The sequence below is a fragment of the Artemia sp. Qi Xiang Cuo genome, chromosome 3 (genome assembly GCF_049724085.1).
Source record: "Artemia sp. Qi Xiang Cuo chromosome 3, ASM4972408v1, whole genome shotgun sequence".
Taxonomy (NCBI): domain Eukaryota; kingdom Metazoa; phylum Arthropoda; class Branchiopoda; order Anostraca; family Artemiidae; genus Artemia; species Artemia sp. Qi Xiang Cuo.
Genome location: NC_142796.1, coordinates 33,339,679 through 33,364,809, shown reverse-complemented (window position 1 = coordinate 33,364,809; position 25,131 = coordinate 33,339,679). Strand labels below are relative to the sequence as shown.

The following is a 25,131-nucleotide window of genomic DNA, read 5'->3' as shown; positions in this document are numbered from 1 at the left end:
TCTGGAAAAATGGGACGGAAAATTGGAAGCAGGAAAAGCTGTCCAGACTTAACGTTTTTTTTTTAATATCTGTACAAGTTTATCAGATATCCTCATCAAGGTTTTTTATTAGCCAAAACCTACAGAAAACAATTTTAGAGCCTCAGTTAGACAATTTACCTTTTTTTTGTTCTAAACCACATTAAAAAAACTCAATTTTTATTTTCCACTTATCACCTGGCCTTGTTGGGGAGGGAAATCTCTTCAAGATGGGGAGCAACAAATATTATCTCATGAGAAAATTGCTGGCCTTTGCATCCTGAGAAACATCAGAAATTGTGTTTATTCCCTATGGGTGCTCATGGATTCAGCTATCTTGTTACTGATTGACAAAGTTTCGAAAAAATTCATATCAATCACAGGCAGTATTTTGGTTTTTTCGACCCCAACCCCCTTCGCACTCAAATATATTCCCCTAAACGTGTCTACCATGAATGTGCTTTTCTGTTAGAAAAAAAAATACGATGTTATCTAGTATTTCATTGGAAAGCAATCCGATGATACTAGGTCTAATATTCACTTGACACAATGCGATTCTTCAATGTCTACTTTCAACTTTGACAGATTTAGCTTTTATTGTTTTTTTTTACTTTCTTGGGTGTAGGGAGGGGGGCAGCTGCCCTCCCCCCATTAGCCCATAAAAATTACATTAGATATGTCTGAAAACCAGATGGTATGGAAAAAGCAGTTGATAAAACTTCATCACAATATTAACATGGGTAAAGACAGTGAATAAACTAAACTAAAAAATACTTCTATCTATAATTTTCATGTCTGGAAACCTTTATTATTGGAAAAAAACATAATAACTGGAAGATGCAAGAAAATTACATAAAAAGGAAAAAATATGAAAGCAAAATCTTATGCAAAAAATTAAGACACTCAAATCTGAAAAAAGTATTTTTGATCAAATTAAAATCAAAAAAGGAATTTATTTAAGGTTTTCTCATAACTATAAGTATATTTTTGTCGCAATCCTTCTTTTCCAGTTTCATTTTTCAGTTGATATAACTCCTTTTCGTCAAGATCTTGGGATCAAAGAATAGTTGACAAATACAATTCACTGAGATCTAGGCTAGAACTGCAGAAGACTAGCCAATCGTATACACGGGGAAAGTCCGGCCCCCCCCCCTGTCGGAATTTACCCTGTACGGGGCAAGTCCGACATGTGGAAGTTACCCCGAACGGGGGGTTTTCCGGGGTAAGTCCGACACCCCTTGTATCTCCTGACTGGCTTGAGGATAAAATAATAATAAATTACAGTAAATACTTCAACTATCCTATTAACTCATCAGCTATTTACAATCATTCCATCCTTTCTTTAGGTTTCCGCACTATCAGTTAAAAATTTGTACCCACCTTGTGGCCAGCAAAGATGCTCTCCTCGAAATTTCAAAATTTTGTCAACACAAGAGAGGTTAAAAAATGGCGGCACTACTGAACACTGTTGTCAAGTACCAAGCCAAAGGAAGAAAATGAAGTACAGAACCACAGATTTCTGTCTTCACTGAATCAGATAAGACGGGGGTGACGGAGTTACCCCGGTGTCGGACTTACCCAAGTTCACCCTATTGAAGTAATACCCCCACTCCTTCTCCCTCTAGAGGGTCCTGAAATTTGCCTACATGACAGGTCTTTGAAATTTTGAACCCATTGAAATTTTGACAAAACAACATTTTACCTTAATTTTCAGTTATCAGTTTCTTTTTCGGTGGCTTTAGCTCTGAAAATGCAATTTCAGTTATTTGAGCAGAATTTTAAGCCATATCAATGTTTTATTTCCAAATTTTAGGAAATGTATTTGCATATCTTTAAAGCTTTATAAATTAGGATTGAGCAAAGTTGTGAAGCTGAAAACAATTTTGTTGTCCTGAAATTTGCCTACATGACAGGTCTTTGAAATTTTGAACCCATTGAAATTTTGACAAAACAACATTTTACCTTAATTTTCAGTTATCAGTTTCTTTTTCTCTGGCTTCAGCTCTGAAAATGCAATTTCAGTTATTTGAGCAGAAATTTAAGCCATATCAATGTTTTATTTTCAAAATTTAAGAAATGTATTTGCATATCTTTGAAACCTTATAAATTAGGGTTGAGCAAAGTTGTGAAGCTGAAAATAATTTTGTTGTACTTCATTTAAGTAGAAGATCTATTTTGCAAGGTTTCACTTCTATAACTCATATATTTTTAAAGGTCATCAAAGGTCAGGACCCTCTAGAGAGAAAAGGAGTGGAGGTAGGTACTTCAAAATACCTTCCCGGGACATACTTTAGACTGTAGACCCATCCCTGAGAGTTTCATTTTCCTAACCTAACCCCTTTCTAAGTCATAAGTAGCTGAAGTAGAATTTTACCATGCTGAAAACCCCCATGACTTCTCAAGACCAGAACATAATTTGCACTTTACTGAAAACAAAATACATTTAAAATATTTTCGATTTTATACTTTAATCAATAAAAAAATTGTTGAAACTTTAAGGAATAAATATCAGTAGGCTATGTGTATATTAAACTGACAATCTACAGTCATTTGTTTATTTTTCAGTAAAATGCAAATTATGTTCTGGTCTTGAGAAGACATCAAATATTCTTCTGAAGCATGGGCTCTCCAAAAAACAGACAAAGATTTGCTTGATGTTTTCCAGAGAAATTGTCTGTGGATTGTTTTGGATACCGGGCTGACAGACAGTATTTCAAAAAGTAGGCTGTACAAAAATTGTGGTTCAATCCTGCTTTCTAGGTCTATAATCAGCTATAGGTTGATATGGCTAGGACATGTTCTACAGATGAAGGATGACTGATTGCTAAAGATTATACTTTTTGGCCAACTGTCTGGGACTAAAAAGACAACAAGTTGTCTGCAGTTTGGGTGGGAGGATGTTGTAAAGAAAGATTTAAGGGAAATAGGAACTTCCTGGGAGAGTGTAAAGGGTTTTGAGTAGATTGGAATGGAGGAGGAGCATGCATAGCTCTGTTAGCCTCAGGCAGCTTGATGTTGTGGTGAGTTTTCTTCTGGGGGTAAAAGCATTTTGAATTCTTAGATTTGCTCTAAACAACCCATAGTAACAAAAGTTTAAAAATATAATTCTAAAAAGGCTGTTTGCTGAGAAAAAAATTGCCGTTTTTAGCTGATTCAGAAATGGTAATTATTATTTTCACTAGTCTTAAATATAAAATTTAATCTTGAAAGCAAACTTACAGAAATTTTTGAAAAGAGCCTAGAACATCTTGAAAATTACATTAATTTGTTGCTGTGACATTATTTTTGAGGAGTTTTATGCTCTTTAAAAATTCCTGCAAGTTTTGTTTTAAAAATGACATTTTAGTATTAAGACTAATGTAAATAATAATTACTGTTCCTCAACCAGCTGAAAATGACATTTTTTTTTATCACCAGACAGTTATTTTTGAAAAATATTCTTAAATATTTGATTACTACTGGCTATCTTGAGCCATTTAGCTGCTTTAAGGGCTGAAAATATGATTTCCTTCAGAGACAATAATTTGGGAAGAGCATAAAAAAGGCATCAAGAGATGTATTCAGTTTCATTCTATTTAAACTATATGAAAATGTAAATATTTGCCAATTCTAGTTCAGGTGCTTTTTGTTATCTTTAAAAGTAGTTGAGTTAGGTGAATGCAACTGTCAGGGATACATCCAGGGCCTTAATAATTCCTGGGGATATATTTTGAAGCACCCACCTCCACTCTTTCACTCCAGATGGCAATGATCTTTAACAATCATTGTGTTATAAAAGTAAATATTTAAAATTAGATCTTCTGATCAAATAAGGCACAAGAAAAGTATTTTAGATCTCATATCTTTCCTCGTCCAAATTTATAAGGTCTAAACAATCTGCAATTCTGTCTTTTTTTTTAATTCAGGAATAAACCCTTGACTTGACTTACTTGACTTAATTCTCCTGGTGACTTGGTGCTAGTATGGAGAGAGTAAATGCCATCCATCTCTGGTATTCCTGGTCTTGAGCAGCTATGGGTACATTCCTTCAGTAAGACCTTCAGGTCTTATTCCTGTCTTGCTGAGGAATTTATGTAGACTTAATGAACCATCTAATTCTTAGACAACTACATGGTTGTTTCCACCTGGCAGCCATGGGGTTGAAATTGTAGGTGATGCAACAGAGGGTTTCTTCTGGCATTTGAAGAGATGGCTGTACCATCCCAGTCTGTGTTGTATAACTTGTAGGGAGAATAGAATCTGCATTGCACAGGACAAGTGGTTGGTATTGCTGATAAAATTCTACCAGTGAAGTCCCTCTATCTTTTGGAGTCCTTTGGATTGGGTTGTATCAAGCATCGTCAAAGTCGTTGTGGCTTTTGGCCAAGTTTCTGTGCCATATTGTATAACTGAGTCTAGAGAACTCTTAAATATTCTCATCTTTGTCAGGTGGCTGACAACAGGGTTTTTTTCAAAATTTGTTGAGTCTCTCTAGGATAGAAGCTGCTTTGAGGATTTGTGTATTTACTTTACTCTTGACTTATCCATCACTTGACAGAATGGAGCCAAGATATATTTAGTCCAAACAGGATTTTGTTTTGCTCCAGCTGATGTTGAGCCCAACTTTGCTAGCTTCTTCTGTTATGACTGTCAGCAGTGCACCAAGTTCCATGTGAGTGCCAAGTTGTCAGCATTGCTCAAAAGTGTTTCACTTCAGGGTGAACTTTGGTTTGGTAAGTGTCCTCAACATCATATGGTCAATGATGCAACTAAATAGTTTGGGGACTGTGGCACATCCCTGCCAAATTCCTGTACAAATGCTGAATGTCTGGCTACACTTCTTTTTGACAAGGATACAGCTTGACATTTGTTCATGCAGTCTCTCAAAGAGAGATCAGTACTTCTGGGACAGACTCAAGGGCATCGGCAGAAAATTTTCCAGGGGGGAGGGCCAAATGCCAAAATATCAGTGTTGGTTGGGTGACAAGGAATATATTTCGGGAATTTTTATGTTAGAATAAGTTTTTTTCTAAATACTTTTAGGAAAACAGTCTCAAATAAAAAGAACAATTAATTTGCATGTAAAATTAAACAAAATATAGTAAATTTTAAACCGCAAGGATTCCTGGCAAAGGGATCAATTTGATTAATCAATAATATAATTAATTATTATGCATTTAATCTTAAAAGAAAATCAAACTCAAACCAAAATTGCAGAAAGATTGCTTCCATAGATTATAACAGATGTAGACTTGTCTTTATGCAATTTCCCACACCTTAGAACAGTTTACACAAGGAGTAGAGATACCCCCAAAAATCATCCTGCCTGCACAGATACTGTGTTTTGATTTTATAACAGTCATGTAAAATGTACCTCTTTCACAACAGGACAATTCTCCCCCTCGAACTTAAATCTCTTATATATTCAGACATTAAAAAAAAAAAACAATAGCAAAAGAAAAACAAAATTTTTCATATTTTAATAATCTCTGTTTGGATTTTGAAGGGCAATCAAAATCCTGTTTGGATTTTTGATGGCCACAGCAGTTTGTGGTAATAATCTAGGCTATAAGTATGGAGCAACCTGGCTCAGTAGTAACCAAAACTCTAAAAAACAGAATTTTGATACCAATTGATATACTAAAAGAATTGGCTTCTTATGCAGATTCCAAATATACAAGTTTAATTAAGTTTAGTTTTACCCATCAAAAGCTACAAGCCTGAGAAAATTTGCCTGATTTTCTTAAAAAAAAAAGGGGAAGGACCCCCTCAAAGTCATAGAATATTTAATGAAAATCACACCATCAAATTCAGCCTATCAAAGAACCCTACTGTAGAGATCACCATAAAGAACTGATTCTTTCATCAAATGTTATCAATAGATAGGCTCTTACACTTTCATTATAGGGTTAAAATCTATTGGCAGGCAGTAAAAATGATCACACCATCAAATTCAGCATATCAAAGAATCCCACTGAGGAGGTTTCAAGCTCATATCTGCAAAAATGTGGAATTTTGTAATTTTTGCCAGAAGAAAGTTCACAGATGCATGTGTATTTGTTTCTTTGTTTGTTTTTTTCCCTAGTGGTGATTGTATTGACCCAGTGGGCCTAGACTGTTGAGAGACGGTTCATTCTAATGGGAATGAAAGGTTCTAGTGCCCTTTTTAAGTGACCAAAATAATTGGAAAGTAACTAGGCCCTCTCCCATACCACCTTTTTCCAAAAATTATCCAATCAGAATTTTTAGATACATTTTTTCTTCAGTATACTTTAAAGGCCCGATAACTATGTCTCTATAGAAAAAATGATCCCCTACAGCCACTGGGGAAAGGTTTTTAAGTTGTAAAATGGATATGAAGTTTGACCTGTTGTTGGGAATATGCATACATTTTTTGGGTGGGGAGGGGAGGAAGAATTTTCTGCTGGGTGGATTTTACACTGGGCAAATTTTACATGGAGAGGGAAGTTTACAGGGGGTGAACTTTTCAGGGAAAATTTTACACTTGGTGAATTTGCCAGAATTCCTTTACGAAAGTTCTTTATGCCTTGCTTTTTCTTTACCGATTCAATTTTAGGCGTGGAGATGTTAAGGGTAATTGTCCTGGTTAAATTTTTGCCAGGATTGAATTGTCCACAGGATATTTCTGTGAGGAGCGGGATTTTTCCGTGGAGGTTGAGCCAGGTATCCTGGCATTATTAGAAAAATGATCAGATATTAAATAAAAAAAAAAGTTTTTTCAACTGAAAGCAAGGGGCGACATAAAAACTTAGAACGAACAAAAATTATTATGTATAAGAGGGAGGGTGCCCCCTTCTCAACACCTTGCTCTTTATGCTAAAGTTTAAATTTTGTCCCAATTCTTTAAAGACAACTACTGAAACACAAGGGTTGTATAATTAGAACAATAAGTAACTTTTTTGACGTGCTGAAAAATTGTAGTGTGAAGAGCAAGATACTGAGGGGGGGGGGGCAACCCCCCACATATAAGTAATAATTTCTGTTCATTTTAAGTTTTAATGTTGCTCCTTGCTTTCAGTTGGAAAACAAAATTATTTAATGAAGCTTAGAGATAAAAAAATTTCTCAAGGCAATGAAAAAAGTATGTCAATTGAAGTACAAGTATATAAAAATGGAAAAAGTAATTAATTTATAAAGTTACACAAAACAATAGCCTACTTACAAAAACTGAGATATTAACTCCCAGTCTCCAGTTCTGTTGAGCAATGCTGAAGCATTGGATGGATATTTGTTAACAATATTGACAGTTTCGACCTTTGAACTTTGTTATCAAACACCACAATATTTCATGCCTTTAGACTCAATTGTTTATAAACATTATTGCATTATCAAAGTATTTTGTTCAAAGTAAAACATTAAAACTAAGATTAGAAAAATCAAATAAAATTTTTTAATTCAATATTTTTGATTTAATTTTGAACACCAAAAGCCAATATATTTGACACCTTTATTCTTCATAAATGTAAGAAATTAAATCGTTTTTCAAAGCGACAGCTAGATAAATACAATCACTCCTTGAAAAATAAAGAAATGAAAATAAAACACAAAAAACGGATCTGTTCAGGGGGAAAATGTTAAAATTCCCAGCATTCTGTTCAGGGAAAACATTTCTGATTATAGTTACTTCATATATCAGCTCATGGGTACTCTGGCAATGCAAGCAAAAGTTGATGGCATATTTTTACCGAAATTGCCCCTTATTAAGTTGTTTTCCTTGTGTTTTTCTTTAATGATACCAGCTTTCTTGGGTATTAATAACAGCACTAATTACTAATAAACAAATACATATTTAGGATCGCCATAAAGAACTGATTCTTTCATCAAACGTTATCAATAGATAGGCTCTTACACTTTCATTTTAGGGTCAAACTATTGGCAGGCAGTCAACAATGGGGCAACACACATTTTTTCTATGGTTTTTGCTTATAATTATTTTTCCTTCTAATTACTTTATAGACCCGAATTTCCAGGGGGCCATGGCCCCTGCCCCCCCCCCCCCTGTCAGCGCCCATGGGCAGACTGATTATTAAGAGTATAAGCCACAGCAACTTCTTATCTACGTTCAAAAGCAGCATTGAAGTCAACAAAGGCAAAGTATGCCTTCTATCAAAACTCTTAGATCTTTTCTATTACCTGCTGCAGAGGGAATATCTATTTGCTTGTGGAACAGTTAGGCATTAATCCTGTTTGCTCCATTCTTTGATTTCTTTGAAGTATGCAGGAGCATCTGTCAAGGAGGGTCATTGCAAGCAGTTTAGCAGGCACAGAGAGCAATGTTATGCCTATTGGGTCCTGGATCTGAGCAACTCATTCAATTAAAGATTCATATATTCAAAAACAGCTTTCATAGTATTAGCAAGAACTTCAACTAAATGAGCTATCTCTTACAACAAAAAAAAGAAAAAAAACTAAGCATGATTAATGACACTTGTGTAAAATGGAACAAAAGAATTGCTGATTGGAATTGTTCTGCATCTTATTGGCTTGAACTTGTTTGTGTGTTGAGTATTGGCTATAGGAGCAATAAGAGGAGGCAACATTGTACTGCGTTTTTCACTAGTAAGGAGGGACTGTCCAAATTTGCACATGAGATGGAATCTCCATTCTCTCAGCGTTGGTATTTTCAACGTTGCAATCGCAGTCACATACGTGTCATATTTGGGGCTCAGTATGATTTCTGTCGCAAGTTTTTGAACAGCCTCGAGATCGTCACTTAAGTAGTCAATGTTGGACACCTGTGGTCCCCAAACAGGGCACGTGCATTCTAGCAAGGGACATATATAGTAGATATATGCTAGTCATAACTGGTTCACTGGGATACCTAGTCGTTTGAGTGCTGTCAGAGATCGCAAAGCATAGTTGCCTTTTTTGATAAGGTTAGAAATATGGTAGCTGAAAGAACAGTTAGTACTGAAAGTCATACCAAGAATAATTGCAGTTGAAGTGGTAGGGAACCAGGGTTCAGGGCAAGCTACATCCCTTTTAAGCAGATAAAAACGCACAACTTTTGTTTTATTGACGTTAATTTGAAGTCCATTATTCCTCCACTCATCAGTGAAACTGTATTTCAATTCACCTTGGAACTGAGGTATTGCTTGGGATTTATCCATGAGAAATTTGAGCAAGGCAGACAAATCATCAACATATTTAAAGCATTCATCAATACAACAAGAACGTGGTTGATCATTATGCATAACTTTATTTTGTGAAAAAATGAGAATATTAATGAATACTAGAAACCATCAGAATTTGGAAACCATTTAGTCTGATGTCATGGGCCACAGGAAGATAAGTTGTATTTTATCCTTTTTATTAATAAAAGAAAACAAAAACAGTTAATTATATGAAAGCTAAAGGGAATCATGGGGAAAATTAAAGTAATCTTGATATTTAGGTTAGGGAAGGCTCTTGGATAAGTTTTCAGCTTATGTGCATAACATGTTTTTTTCTTTCTTTTTTACATCATGCCAATGTCAATAAAATTATTTTCAAGCTTAGGGATAGGGCTGATGCCTGCCACCAAAAGTGTATTCACCAAAATAATGTGTCTTGAATATGACACAATGCTGGTGGATATCTTAATTTTGAATTCTATTTTGCCAATTGAAAAAAGAAAGTATTCAAGTGATAAAGAATTTGCTGTCTGCTTCTAGTTATAATGTATGAGTTTTTAGTCATGCCCCAAAACTGAGAGATATGACCAGTTATTGATTTTTCTCCCTCCATAAACGCCATCTAATAAAAGATAATATTTGACTTGGTCCAAGGCTTTCTTGCACTGTCCACACTCAAATGCAAAAAAAAAAGAAGAAAAATCCCAACCATTTCTTCTCTATATAATTGGTATAATTTAACGAAAATCAGCAGTTTATCCTCCTTCTCTCTTTTTTATTGCTTTTATAACAGCTTTGCAATGCTGGCTAAAGTAAGTACCCACTGGTCCTTCTTAATTGGATCACTATGTCTCCAGATATCTGTTGAGCTTTTGCTTGAAGGAATCTGCAAATGACAGAGATGAAACAATACCCTCAGAGAGTCAGTTTCAATTTGATAAATGACACCAGACAAAACTGTTTTTAGTTACTCTGGCATAGCCGTTTTCTCCTGAAGCCTGTCAGAGTGAGCATTGAGCCAACGTGTTTGTTTTGTCAAATGGCACCACAAGGAGAGAAAGCCCCTTGGAAGGAGGCACGTATTTTACATTTAGAAAAGACAGACAGTGCCAAATGAAGCTTTGTCTTTAAAGTATAGCAATTACATCTTTATTAATGACCCAATCTGCCCCACTAGCTAAATTTTGGACCCTCTGCAATGATACCAAGAGTTTTGGAAGCCCCAGCATAAAGTTGGCAGCTATATCTTTCTTGGGTGCATGTTTTTTGAACTTAATTGATTTAGCTAGTAAGACAATCCTGCAAGAGTTATGTCATTATTTGTCTTTAATTATTTATAGCCAAATGAGAAGTTCTAAGTAACTGTATCTCTTTTTATGTGTTTTTTTTTTTAGGAAGAAGATTCTCCAACCCTTGACTATTGTATGAAGCTTATGCTTCGGGGTCCTAAAGCATTTAGCCGCTTCATTGATGCACTAATTGAAACAGGACAAAATGACATTGTTCGTTTGCTGGCACCTAACATAGATGTAAGGAGTTTCAGTGGATCTAATGCATTGGGGTATATCCTTTAATTCTTTTTGAATAATCAATTCAGTATACAAGACGAATAACTTATGCGCCCTCTATCCAAAGAGCAACTAGAGTTTCCAAAATAGAAAATTTAGGGAATAGAATCTTCTATACGACTTTACTATGACTATCATGTCTATAATTTACTATTAATGTGTAATATTTTTATCTTTTTGAAATAATTGTAATTGAAGTCATAGTATCAAGAATAACAATGACTATCATGTCTATCATTTACTTTTAATTTGTAATATTTTTTATCTTTTTGAAATAATTGTAATTGAAGTCATAGTATCAAGAATAACAATGTGCTTTGAAAATAATTGGAAAATTACCTTAAATAAGATAGCTGGAAACTAATCAAAATCTTAAAGAATTGTCTCAAAAGTTTAAAACCCATTAGGTAGTGAATGCTAATCACATACCCACGAAGTCCATTAAAAAATAAGGTTTAATTTTGTAAAAAAAAAAAAAAATCACTGAAAACCTACTGCTGTATGAATAGTATTTCTTTCAAAAATCGTATCTCTCTGTTCCGTTTGAAATACTTCTTTTTTTAAGCATCAGTGAGGCTCAGAAACTTCTATGACCCACATTGAGCCTTTTAAGATGGTCTTCAATCTCTTTGTTAATGGACTCCTCATATCTAATGTTGATTGATTTAGCTGAAATATTAGTTATAGACACTAAAGAAAGGCTTGGAATAAATGAAAACAGTCCTTCCTCTTCATTTACAACAAATACCTGATTCATCATCTTGTCTTTATGTATCTCTTATGATTTTGTTTTGGAGCAAACTTTATAAAAACGCTGTGTAGGTTTAATTTTTGAGTTGGATTTGTGATTGGTTTTGTTCTTTGTTCAAAAGAGACCTTTAGTTACCAGCCCATTTAGGCCTTTTCTGTTCTCACAGAAAGTAGGCATACAGATTGCTACATTACTGTCATACTTTCCATTGGGTTTATGTTTATTCTGTTATTGATGTTTATCTTCAGTCTGCATCAGAAAATTGGAATCAACACTAATTTTGTATTTCGTCCTTCTTTATTTATCATATTCGCTTAGATGCAATCTTAGCAATGGTATTGCCAAATGATGGTGCCAAAAGGTTTTAACCAAGAGAATTCGAATCAGAAGGAGTCTCTTATACTGGGTCTTGTAGACAGCAAGAAAATCAGTTGAAACCATATAAGTAATTCCTTTTACTTGTTTAGTTCTGGATACATGAACTTAGGGCTGTTACTAGGGTTGATGGCGCCTAAGGAAAAATTAATAATGGTACACATCATCCAACACAAACATATATGTAAAAAAAAAACAGCTGTGCCCCTTTTCCCAGCCATGGTGCTCAGGGCAGCTTGCCCTGGTGCCCCCCTCCCCCCTGAACGGTCATGCATGAACTTTCAATTTGCTATTGAAAGATTCACATTTTTAAATGTTAGTAATATATGTTGACAAAGGCTGTTGGGTTGTTGCTCTGAAACACTAATTTGTGTCAAAATATGGCCAACAGTCTCCCTTCATTTTGGAAAAATCTGTTGAGAGGAATTGTGGGGGATTTCCAGATATTGTGGATATATTTCAGGTGAAGGTATGGAGGTTAAGCCCAACTCTGCACCTCTTATCCTAGGCAGCGCAATAGCGCTGTCTAAGTAAAGAACAATGTCTTTTTTTTTGGCTTTAGACCAGCTCACTTTGCATCGATGGAGTTGTTGTAGAAACTTCGAAAGGGGCTAATTCGATTGCAAATTGGAAGTGCTTGTGCCCTTTCTAATAGCCGAAAGTGATTGGAGGGCAACTAACACCCCTTCCACGCCTACCATTTCCCCAAACACATCTAATCAAAATTTTTGAGATAGCCATTTTGTTCAACATAGTTTAAAGATCTGGAAATTATGTCTTTGAGGAGGATACTTCCTCTACAGCCCTCAAGGCAAGGGTTGTAGGTTATGCCCTGGGGGCATATAAGTTGTTTTTTTATAGAAAGCGCTGTCATAGAAACTTCAGAAAGGCTCGTTCAATTGGAAACTCAAAGGGCTAGTACCCTTTTTAATAGTCGAAAGTGATTGAAGGGAAACTAACCCCCCTCTCACGCCCAGCATTTTCCCAAATACATGCAATCAAAATTTTTATATAGCCTTTTTTCAACGTAGTTGGCAGTTCTAGAAATTAGGTCTTTGTAGATGACACCCCCCCCCCCCACAGTCCTCAGGGTAAAGGTTGTAAGTTATGCCCTGTGGTCATAAAGTTTTTCAATCAAAATCTTGAGATAGCTATTTGTTCTACGTTGTTGAAAGGTCTGGAAATTAGGTATTTGAGGATAATAACCCCCTCAGAGCCCTCAGGGCAAGCGCTGTAAGTTATGCCATCGGGGCATATAAGGTTTTTGTAGAAAGCGTTGTTGAAGAAAACATCAAAAAGGGTTCATTTGATTGTAAATTGAAAGGGCTAGTGCTCTTTATAATAGTCGAAAGTGGTTGGAGAGCAACTAACCCCCCTCTCAAGTCCACCATTTCCCCAAAGACGCCCAATTAAAATTGTGAGATAGCCATTTTGTTCAACATAGTTGAAAGTTCTGGAAATTATGTCTATGAGGATGACAAACCTCCCACGCCCCAAGGGGAAGGGTTTTAAGCTGTGCCCTGGGGGCATATAAGGTTTTTATAGATAGCGTTGTAGTAGAAACTTCAAAAAGGGTTCATTCAATTGGAAATTGAAAGGGCTAGTGTCCTTTTTAATAGTCGAAAATAATTGGAGGGCAGCTAACCTCCCTCTCACGCCCGCCATTTCCTAAAACACATCCCATAAAGATTTTGAGATATCCATTTTGTTCAACGTAGTTGAAAGCTGGAAATTTTGTATTTGAGAATGACAATCCCCCACAGCCCTCAGGGCAAGGGTTGTTAGTTATGCCGTGGAGGCATATAAGGTTTTTATAGAAAGGGTTGTGTTAGAAGCTTCAAAAAGGGCTCATTCGATTTGAAATTGTAAGGACTAGTGTCCTTAGTAATAGTAGAAAGGGATTGGAAGGTAACTAACACCCTCTGGGAAAACTTCTGGAAATTAGGTCTTTGAGGATGACCTCCACCCTCCCCGCAACCCTAAGGCAAGGGTTGTAAGTTATGCCCTGGGGACATATAAGTTTTTTATAGAAAGTGTTGTGGAAACTTCAAAAAGGGTTTATTCGATTGGAAATTGAAAGGGCTAGTTCCCTTTTTAATAGTCGAAAGTGGTTGGAGGGCAACTACTCCCCTCTCATGCTCGCCATTTTCCCAAACACATCTAATCAAAACTTTGAGATAGCCATTTTGTTCAACGTAGTTGAAAGTTCTGGAAATTATGTCTTTGAGAATGACAACCCCCCACAGCCCTCAGGGCAAGGGTTGTAAGTTATGCCGTGAAGGCATATAAGGTTTTTATAGAAAGGGTTGTTGTAGAAACTTCAAAAAGGGATCATTCGATTGGAAATTGTAAGGGCTAGTGCCCTTTATAATAGTAGAAAGGGATTGGAGGGCAACTAACACCCTCTTACGCCCGCCATTTTCCCAAACAAATCCAATCAAAATTTTGAGATAGCCATTTTTTTCAACGTAGTTGAAAGTTCTGGAAATTTTGTCTTTGAGGATGACAACCCCTCCACAGACCTTAGGGTAAGGGTTGTAAGTAATGCCCTGGGGGCATCTAAGGTTTTTATAGAAAGTGTTTTTCAGAAACTTCAAAAAGGGCTCATTCGATTGGAAAATGAAAGGGCTAGTGCCCTTTTTAATAGTTGGAAGTGATTGAAGGGCAACTAACCCCCCTCGCACGCCTACCATTTCCCCAAACACATCCAATAAAATTTGGAGATAGCCATTTTGTTCAACGTAGTTTAAACTTCTGGAAATTAGGTCTTTGAGGATGACCTCTCCTCTCCCCCCCCGCAACCCTAAGGCAAGGGTTGTAAGTTATGCCCTGGGGGCATATAAGTTTTTTATAGAAAGTGTTGTAGAAACTTAGAAAAGGGTTTATTCGATTGGAAATTGAAAGGGCTAGTGCCCTTTTTAATAGTCGAAAGTGATTGGAGGTCAACTAACCCCCCTCTCACGCTCGCCATTTCCCCAAACACATATTATCAAAATTTTGAGATAGCCATTTTGTTCAACGTAGTTGAAAGTTCTGGAAATTATGTCTTTGAGGGTGACAACCCCCCACAGCCCTCAGGGCAAGGGTTGTAAGTTGTACCCTGAGGGCATATATGGTTTTTATAGAAAGGGTTGTTGTAGAAACTTCAAAAAGGGATCATTCGATTGGAAATTGAAAGGGCTAGTGCCCTTTGTAATAGTAGAAAGGGATTGGAGGGCAACTAACACCCTCTTACGCCCGCCATTTTCCCAAACAAATCCAATCAAAATTTTGAGCTGGTCATTTTTTTCAACATAGTTGAAAGTTCTGGAAATTTTGGCTTTGAGGATGACCCCCCCCCCCCCCAACAGACCTTAGGGTAAGGGTTGTAAGTACTGGGGGCATATTAGGTTTTTATAGAAAGTGTTGTTGTAGAAACTTCAAAAATGGCTCATTCGATTGGAAATCGAAAGAGCTATACTGGCTGGCTCCACCGCGCACGCTTTTCCCCAAATATATCCGAGCAAACTTTTAACATTGCCATTTTTTTTTTTGAAGCCCAAAGATCATACAACAGTGCCTTTGAAGTTGACATCACCCCCCCCCCCCCCAGAGCTGGGCAAGGGTTATAAGCTATGCCTAAGGGGCATAAACCCTAATGTGCATATACGACAAGGTGTAGTCGCATAAACTTTGTAGGAGGCTTATTTGATTGGAAATTGAAAGTTTTGGTTCCAACTAAGAGTCATCCGACAACAGAAGCATCCGACCGAAATTTTGTGAGTGATGTTTGGTTTAAAATTGTCCAAAAATCTTATAACAATGCCTCCGGGGTTGACACAACTCCACAGAGACCAGGGTATGGGTTTTAAGTTATAACCCAGAGGTATATGAGGTTTTTATGGAAGTGATAGTCGTATAAACCTGGGAGGAAGCTCATTTGATTAGAAATTGAAAGTTCTTGTTCGTTTTTAAGAGTCAAAAGTGATTAGAGAGCATCTAAACCCCACCATGCCCTCTTCCCCAAATGCATTTGATCGAAATTTTGACATAGCCATCTTGTGTGCCCTTTTTGTGCCCTTTTTAATAGTCGAAAGTGATTGGTAGGCTTTACATTTTTATAGTAAAGAGCGATGTGGGTACAGTGTTTTTTTTTTTTTTTTTTTTTTTTTTTTTTTTTTTTTTTTTTAGACCAGGGCACTTCTTATCGAAGGAGTTGTGTAGAAACTTCGAAAAGGGCTCATTCGACTGAAAATAGAAAAGGCCGGTGCCCTTTTTAACAGTTTAAAGTTATTGGAGGGCAACTAATCCCCGTCCCACGCCCACCCTCCCATTTGCCCATTATGTTTAAAAACTAAATGTTGCCTTAAGATTAAATCAAAATGCACTGTGTTAATTCTAATTCCCAATAAGGCATCTCAGCAGTATCCCAAGAACGACTGAGAGTATTTTACTCAAACTTTCGGGGCTACTTCTGCTCTTAAAATGTCACCAAATCAAAATAGTGTAAGTGTATCCAGGCTATCAAAGATAGGAAACAGATTCTTTTGTTAAGGGTATCAATTTTTGTATTTCAGGTCAACTAGAGGAGCTGTGACACTAAATTAAACACTACCATTTGTGTCCAGATTTTTAAAAGGGTGTATGTTGTTAAAAATAGCGGAAAAATTTCTCCAGCATACAAATAGCAGGCCAAACTATAAAGTCTTAAAAAAACGAAAAGATTTAAACTATTATTTTCTTTATCCCTGAAAGACTATGTCAATATAAAACGAACAGAAATTATTTAAAAAGCTTTTTCCTACAGATAAGTTTTTCAAAGAAAAGTAAAGAACTCCATTAAACCAAAAATGGGCAAAAATAAAATCAGATAATCTACCAAGCGTGAAACTACCACAAATCGGCGTCGATAAATAAATGAAACCCAAAACGAACAGAAATTACAATAATTAACCGAGTCAAACTCAAAACAAGCAGAAATTAACACGAATATGGCGCAGATCACCGATGCCTTCCCAAGGCCAGAACATAATTAGCACATTACTGAAAAAAATACAAATGATTGTGCATTGTCAGTTTAATATACATATACTAATATTTATTAAACAAAATGTTAATATTGTTTGATTTGTTAAAGTTATAAAGGCAAAAACATCTATATTTATTTCAGTATAGTGCAAATTATGTTGTGGCCTTGGGAAGGCATAGGGGTTTTGAGCCCTGCTCATGTTCATTTCCGCTCGTTTTGAGTTTGACTCAATTATTTATTGTAATTTCTGTTCGTTTTGGGTTTCATTTATTTATCGACGCTGATTTGTGGTAGTTTCACGCTTGGTAGATTATCTGATTTTATTTTTGCCCATTTTTGGTTTAATGGAGTTCTTTACTTTTCTTTGAAAAATTTATTTTGTAGAAAAAGTTTTTTTTTAATTAATTGCTATTAATTGTCATTAGCACAGACAAGCTAGTTATATAAACACAAAATTTAAGAGAGAAAAACGGGTTTAATTTAAATAAAGCAGTGGAAAGGAAACACACGCACACACAAAAAAAAATCCGAATATTTTGGCTCCAGGGTCCGGGGTCTTTTTCAACGGAAAGTAAAGTTTTAGGGAAAAAGAAACACAATTTTTTAAAATAAAACTATCTAAAAAAAAAACGACAACTAAGACACAAGAGAAAAAAAAAAACAACCACAAAAAAGACAAATATATATGACTCACATTTTAAATACTTCCACAACTGCAGTTACTTTAATCACTGACAAGACAAAACGAATGTCTATAGTACACAGCAGTTAATACTCTTTACAGTCAAATTGACAAATGATATATTTTAAACGCTTCCATTTGACTGTAAAGAGGAGAATTATCTGTTGTGTACTGTAGACATTCGTTTTATCTTGTCAGTGATTACAGTAACTGCAGTTCTGGAAGTGTATAAAATGTGAGTTATATTTATTTGTTTATTTTGTGGTTACTTGTTTTTTTTTTCTCTCTCTCTCTCTTGAGTGTTAGTTGTCGTTTTTTTCTTAGATGGTTTTATTTTAAAAAAATAAATGTTTCTTTTTATTAATTTTTTATTCTTTGAAGAAGGATCCCGGACGTGGAGCCGAAATATTAGATTTTTTTTATTATTTAAATTTTTTTTTCGTTTTTTTTTGTGGGGGGCATTATTTATATTAAACCTTTTTTCTCTCTTAAAGTTTTCGTAAATGGAAAAACAGTGTGGTCTGAGAGATTATATAGATATATAAATTTCGCTTGTTACAGAAGTTTTCATAAATTGCAATTTATAGAAGGGTTAAACTGAATAAAAGGTCTTTTCTTTGTGGGGTAGGGGGGGTGGTCAAACAAGGTTGTGATTGGTCGAACCCGTACCCTTGGCAATATATAGTTAAATCCTTTCGATAGAAAGTATTTTCTTGTTACAAAATATTTTCCCCGATAATTATTTTCCAGAGAGAAATATTCCTTGGTGATATTGGGAGCCTAGGATATAATAGAAAATTAACTTACGTTCCATAAATTTCATTGTTTAAATTTATAACAGAACGATAGCTATGAATGTCAAAAATGAAATGAGTTTTTAAATACTATGATTGTTCTGAAATCTGGCGTTGATCCTATTCATTGGTTATTCTTTCAATGCTTCCTGAAGATAATATCATAGGCTAATGTTCCACATACTCTGTTGATTCATTGATTTGAAATACCTTATTTATCACCTATATTTTAAATACCTATATTTATCTTTCGTAGAGTCTAAAGTGATCGGAGGGCAACTAGCCTCCCCCCACGCCCTTTTTTCCCTAAATGTATCTGATCAATACTTTGAGATAGTTGTTATGTTCAAAATAGTCTGGAGGTCAAATAATTTTGCCTCCAGAGTTGACAAAGCCCTCAGGACAAAGGCTGCAAATTATGCAAGCTGTCCATTGTTAACATATAAGGTTTTTATGGAAGGGGTGGTAGTATTGACTTCGTAGAAAGCTTATTCGATTTAAAATCGAAAGTTCTAGCTCCCTTTTTAAAAGTCAAGAGGGATTGGACGGCAATCGGCCCCTTCCCCCATGTTCTTTTTTCCCCAAATGCTTCCGATCAAAATATTGAGATAGCCATTTTGTTCAAAATAGTCCAACTATCAAATAACTTTTGTTCTGGGTATGAACCCCCCAGCCCTTGAGGCAAGGGCTATAAGTTATGCTAGCTTCCCAACGTTAACATATAAAGTTTTTACGTAAGGGATGGCCGTATAAACTTTGGAGGAGGCTCATTATTGTGCCCTTTTTAAGAGTCGAAAGTGATCGCAGGGTAACCAGTCCACCCCCTCCCTACCTTCAGGTTTGACACAACCCCCCAGAGCCTGGGGACAAGGATGGTAAGTTATGCCCCGGGGTTATATAAGGTTTTTATAGAAGGGGTGTTTATATAAACTTTGGAGGAGGCTCATTTCATCGGAAAATGAAAGTCCTAGTTCCCTTTTAAGAGTGAAAAGTGATCGGATGGTAACCAGCCCCCCGCCTACGCCCTCTTTTCCCCAAATGCATCTGATCGAAGTTTTAAGATAGCCATTTTGTTCAAAATAGTCCAAAGGTCAAATAACTATGCCTTCTGTGTTGACAACCCCCCCCCCCCCCACACACACAGACAGAGCCCCAGGGAGGGCTGTAAGCTTCAGATCAAAAGCTAAGACGGCCATTTTGTTTTAAATAGGCCAAAGGGCAAATAACTATGGTTCCGATTTTGATAATTCCCCAGCCCTCGGGACAAGGGCTATGATTTATGCTAGTTGCTCATTATTAACAAATGAGTTTTTTTATGGAAAGGGTGTAAGTGTAAACTTTGGAAAGGACTCATTCGATTTGAAATCAAAAGTTCTAGTGCCTTGTTTAAGAATCAGAAGTTATCGGAAGATTCCCCCATCCCTCCTTACACCCTTTTTTCCCAAATCCATCTGATCAAAATTTTGAGATATCAACTTTGTTCAGAGTAGTTCAGAAGTCAAATAGCTATAAATCAGTGATTGGAGGGCAACCAGAACCCCCCCCCCCCCCTCTCAAGTCCAATGTTTTTCCAAGCACATTCAATCAAAATTTGGTGGTAGTCATTTTGTTCTGCATAGTTGAAAGGTCAAGTAATTATGTCTTTGGGGACATCAACCTCCCCCCCACCCACAGCTCTCAGGGCAAGGGCCATTCATTATGCTAGTTGCCTATTATTAACACACGGTTTTATGGAAATGTTGGCCTATATACTTTGGAGGAGCTCATTCAATTGGAAAGCGGAAGTTCTAGTGCCCTTTTTATGGGTCAAAAGTGATCGGAGGGCAACTAAACCCCCTTCCTTTCAAGCCCTCTTTCCCCTTAATGCATCTGATCGAAAATTTTGAGATAGCCATTTTGTTCAAAATGGTCCAAAGATTATCTAACAAGGCCTCCAGGGTTGACACAGCCCTCCAGAGCTTTGTGGCAAGGGTTTTAAGTATGGCCCAAGGGTATATCATATTTTTGTGGAGTGGATGGTCGTATAAATTTGGGGGGGGGGGGGCTCATTCGATTCGAGATTGGGGATTCTAATGTTCTTTTTCAAACAGTTCGTGGTAATAAATTGTAAGTAAGGAGCGACCCAGCTCAATAGTAAACGAAACTCTAAAAAGCGGAATTTTGATACCAATAGATACATCTGAAGAATCATATTTTTATGCTGATTTCAAATATATAAGTTTCATCAAGTTTAGTCTAACCCATCAAAAGTTAAGCACCTAAGAAAATTTGCCTTATTTTTGAAAAAAAGGGGAAACAACCCCTAAAAGTCATAGAACTTTAATGAAAATCACACCATCAAATTCAGCGTATCAGAAAATCTTACAATAGAAGTTTCAACCTCCTATCTGCAAAAATGTGGAATTTTGTATTTTTTGCCAGAAGAAAGATCACGGATGCGTGTTTTTTTGGTTTTTTTTCAGGGGTGATCGTACCGATCCAGTAGTCCTAGAATATCGTGAGAGGGCTCATTTGAACGGAAATTAGAAGTTCTAGATCCCTTTTTAAGTGACCAAAAAATTTGGAGGGCAACTTGGCCCCCTCCTACGCTCATTTTTTCCCCGAAGTCACCCAATCAAAATTTTGAGATAGTCATTTTGTTCAGCATAGTTGAAAATCTAATTAATATGTCTTTGAAGATGACTTAATCCCCCACAGTTCCCGGGGGAAGGGCTACAAGTTATAAACTTTGCCCATTGTTTACATATAGTATTGGTTATTGGGAAGTATACGGGCGTTTTCAGGAGGAATTTTTCTATAGTGGGGGGTCGGGGTCGGACTAGGGGTTAGGGGGGAGGACCTTTCCATGGAGGATATTTCTTTTGGGGAAGGGACATTTCCTAGGGGGCCAGATTTCCCAGCATTATTTAAAAAACGATCAGAAATTAAATAAAAAAAAAAGTTTTGTTCTGCTGAAACTAAGGAGCAACCTTAGAACTTAAAACGAATAGAAATCATTACGTATACGGGGGGGTTAGCCCCCGTGTCAATACCTCGCTCTTTACGCTAAAGTTTTTTTTAAGTACTTTCAAAAGACCTATCTATTCTAATTAACCGGCCGTTGTAATTCAGGGGTTCGTGATTCGAACAAAATTCGAACTTTAGCGTAAAGAGCGAGGTATTGAATAGGGAGCGAACTCCCTAATATTCGTAATAGAAACATACGAATATAGAAATTTGTTACGTAAGTTAATTCGTAAGTTACGTCAGAACAAAATTTCGAGAAAGCCAATTAACCAAAAAATGGAAAATTAATATGCGAATTTCGTTTTAATTATTCATGTACGGTGAGCCAAAATCAAAGCTGCATTAATTCAAAAACGTTCAGAAATTAACTAAAAAAAAAACAAGTTTTTTTTTAACTGAAAGGAAGGAGCGACATTAAAAATTAAAAAGAACAGAAATTATTCCGCCTCAACCCCTCGCTCTTTGTGCTAAAGTTTAACTCTGTCTCCTCCTACGCAACTTGGCCCCCTCCCACGCTCATTTTTTCCCCGAAGTCACCCAATCAAAATTTTGAGATAGTCATTTTATTCAGCATAGTTGAAAATCTAATTGATATGCCTTTGAGGATGACTTAATCCCCCACAGTTCTCGGGGAAAGGCCTACAAGTTATAAACTTTGCCCATTGTTTACATATAGTATTGGTTATTGGGAAGTATACAGGCGTTTTCAGGAGTAATTTTTCTCTAGTGGGGGGTCGGGGTCGGACTAGGGGTTACGGGGGAGGACCTTTCCATGGAGGATATTTCTTTTGGGGAAGGGACATTTCCTAGGGGGCCAGATTTCCCAGCATTATTTAAAAAATGATCAGAAATTAAATAAAAAAAAAGTTTTTTTCAACTGAAAGTAAGCAGCAACATTAAAACTTAAAACGAACAGAAATTATTGCGTATACGAGGGGGTTCGCCCCCTAGTCAATACCTCGCTCTTTACGCTAAAGTTTTTTTTAAGTTCTTTCAAAAGACCTATCTATTCTAATTAACCGGCCTTTGTAATTCAGGGGTTCGTGATTCGAACAAAATTCGAACTTTAGCGTAAAGAGCGAGGTATTGAATAGGGAGCGAACTCCCTAATATACGTAATAAAAACATACGAATATAGAAATTCGTTACGTAAGTTAATTCGTAAGTTACGTCAGAACAAAATTTCAAGAAAGCCAATGAACCAAAAAAAGGAAAATTATTATGCAAATTTCGTTTTAATTATTCATATAAGGTGGGCCAAAATCAAAACCTGCATTAATTCAAAACGTTCAGAAATTAACTAAAAAAAAAACAAGTTTTTTTTTAACTGAAAGTAAGGAGCGACATTAAAACTTAAAACAAACAGAAATTATTCCGCCTCAACCCCTCGCTCTTTGTGCTAAAGTTTAACTCTGTCTCACAACTTTATTTTTTAAAACAACAAAAGACTTTAGCGTAAAGAGCGAGGCGTTGAGGAGGGGACAGCCCCTTTTATATACGGAATAATTTCTGTTCATTTTAAGTTTTAATGTCGCTCCTTACTTTCAGTGAAAAAAAACTTGTTTATTTAGTTAATAAGAGTCAAGAGTGATCAAAGGGCAACTAGCATCCCCACGTCCTCTTTTCCCCAAATGCATGCGATGAAAATTTTGAGATAGCCATTTGGTTCAAAATAGTCCAGAGGTCAAATAACTGTGCCTCCTGAGTTGACAAAAGCCCCCATAGCCCCAAGGGCAAGGAATGCAAGTTCCGCATGTTGCCCATTGTTAATATATAAGGTTTGTATGGAAAGTTTGGTCGTATCAGTATCGGAGGAGTATTATTCGATTGGGGATTGAAAGTTCTAGTTCCCTCTTTAAGAGTCAAAACTGATCAGAAGGTAACCAACTTCCCTTTCCCCCAAATACTTTCGATCAAAATTTTGAGATAGCCTTTTGGTTCAAAAAGGTCCGAAGGTCAAATAACTATGGCTCCAGGTTTGATAATCCCCCCCCTCCTCTCCCAACCCTCTTGGCTAGAACCCGTGCTCCTGTGGGGATTACTGTTTATTCACTGTTGTCCATCAACAGAACTGGGCTTGTGATTGCTGATCAACAATGTTTTGGCCAGAAAAGGCCTTAAACACGTGGAAGCAATCTTTCGTAATTTCGTCTCAGCAACGATTAAATGAACCCTTAAATATTGAACGAGGATAGTGTGATAAATTGAACATCTTGATATCAGTAACGGCTTTAGATGAACTGATGAAGAATTTTAAAATTATATTCCATTATGAAAGTTTTGCTATATTTTTATTCTGACTGCATTTGCATTAAGCCTTTGATCTATCTTATTTTTTTTACATCTTGTTAATTTGTTTTTTGTACAATAATGTTGGTGTTGACCCCCCCCCCCTCCCTTTGTAAATTTTGTTCAACTCTTTAAAAACGTAACAAATGCATATTAACAAATATTTGATGTGTTTTTACAAGTTTTTTTTGTATCCCCCCACCCCTCATACAAAAATCCTGGATATGCCCTTTGACCAACACATTTTATGGGGCTTGGCTATGAAAACCTTTCAGCTATGTTTCTTTGTATTCCTTTTTTGTATCTCTCGTCTACTAAAAACCGCCTGTAAAATGCGGTGCTCACACCAAACGGCGTTTCAGAGGGACAGGTGTATTTTATACTATAAATTTGGGCTTTAATACCTTTTAATTATTGAGTTGGGTTTATTATTAACTTAATTATACCCTTGAGTATTTTTAGACCTATCTTCTATTTTAATTCTATTTATTCTGATTGTTTTTTGTACTTTTTTCATTTATATGTATTCTTCTTCTCTTTATTTTAGGGTATCTATGAGGAATGTACCAGTACAAGAACTAATTCCCTCGACAAGTATGATCACACGTTATACGGGAGATTCTTTTGCTGAAACTGAAAAGTAAGGAAATGAATCATTTGATTGTCTTGAAAATTAGGGTCAACTATTGATAAGTCAGCTTACTCTGACTAGAGAAATATTCTCTAGGAAAAAAAAAAGAAAAAAAGGGCGCACTCTATAGTAAAAATCTATTTTAATTCTCGATGAAATCAGTCCTTAAACTGATTTCAATCCTCCTAGAATCAGTTCTCTGTAAAATTTATAAGCCTAACTTTTTTAATTAGTGATTCTTGGGTTTGGATCCTTTTTTCACATCATTGATGGTTCCAGTAATACATATGCAGTAGTCACAGAGTTTTCGTGGAAATGACTTCATTATCTTTTAAATTGAACCTATTTTCTATTGATTATTTACCTATAATAGTGAACTATAGAATTCAAGCAAACCAACTGGGTCTTGATTGGTACATAGCAAGCTGCTGTCACTTTTTGACGAGATGCACAGACCCAAAAGACATGGTCTTTTCTGTTAAATTGAAATTGATGCTGGAGCCCATAAAGCAGTGTTATGTTTCCTTTCAAAAACCAAAAAAGATAAAAATCTAAAAAAACAAAAAAAAACAAACGAGACTGTAGCCAGTGGAGAGGAAAGAAAAGACAAATGCAAAACAACGCGGATATTTCGCCTGTATCCAAACAAGGCGTCTTCAGCACGAAAGAAACACAAGAAGAACAGGATAAAAAAAAACAAGATAAAACTAAAAACCAATAAAACTACCACCACCGTTTTTTTTTGTTTTTTTGTTTTTTTTTTTTTTTTTTTATCGTTTTTTTCTTGTGTTTCTTTCGTGCTGAAGACGCCTTGTTTGGATACAGGTGAAATATCCGCGTTGTTTTGCATTTGTCTTTTCTTTTCTCTCCACTGGCCACAGTCTTGTTTGTTTTTG

The 25,131-nt window shown here is 36.1% G+C and overlaps 1 protein-coding gene across 1 annotated transcript in view; it reads left to right on the top strand.

The window, feature by feature from the left end:
- LOC148954026 (caspase-2-like) overlaps nucleotides 1-25,131 on the top strand; it is a 70,791-nt gene that overhangs the window by 26,364 nt on the left and 19,296 nt on the right. The window contains exons 2-3 of the mRNA XM_089086890.1: nucleotides 10,526-10,692; nucleotides 24,152-24,244. Of these exons, the coding sequence (XP_088943016.1) occupies nucleotides 10,526-10,692; nucleotides 24,152-24,244 (260 nt within the window). The remainder of the gene's footprint in view (nucleotides 1-10,525; nucleotides 10,693-24,151; nucleotides 24,245-25,131) is intronic.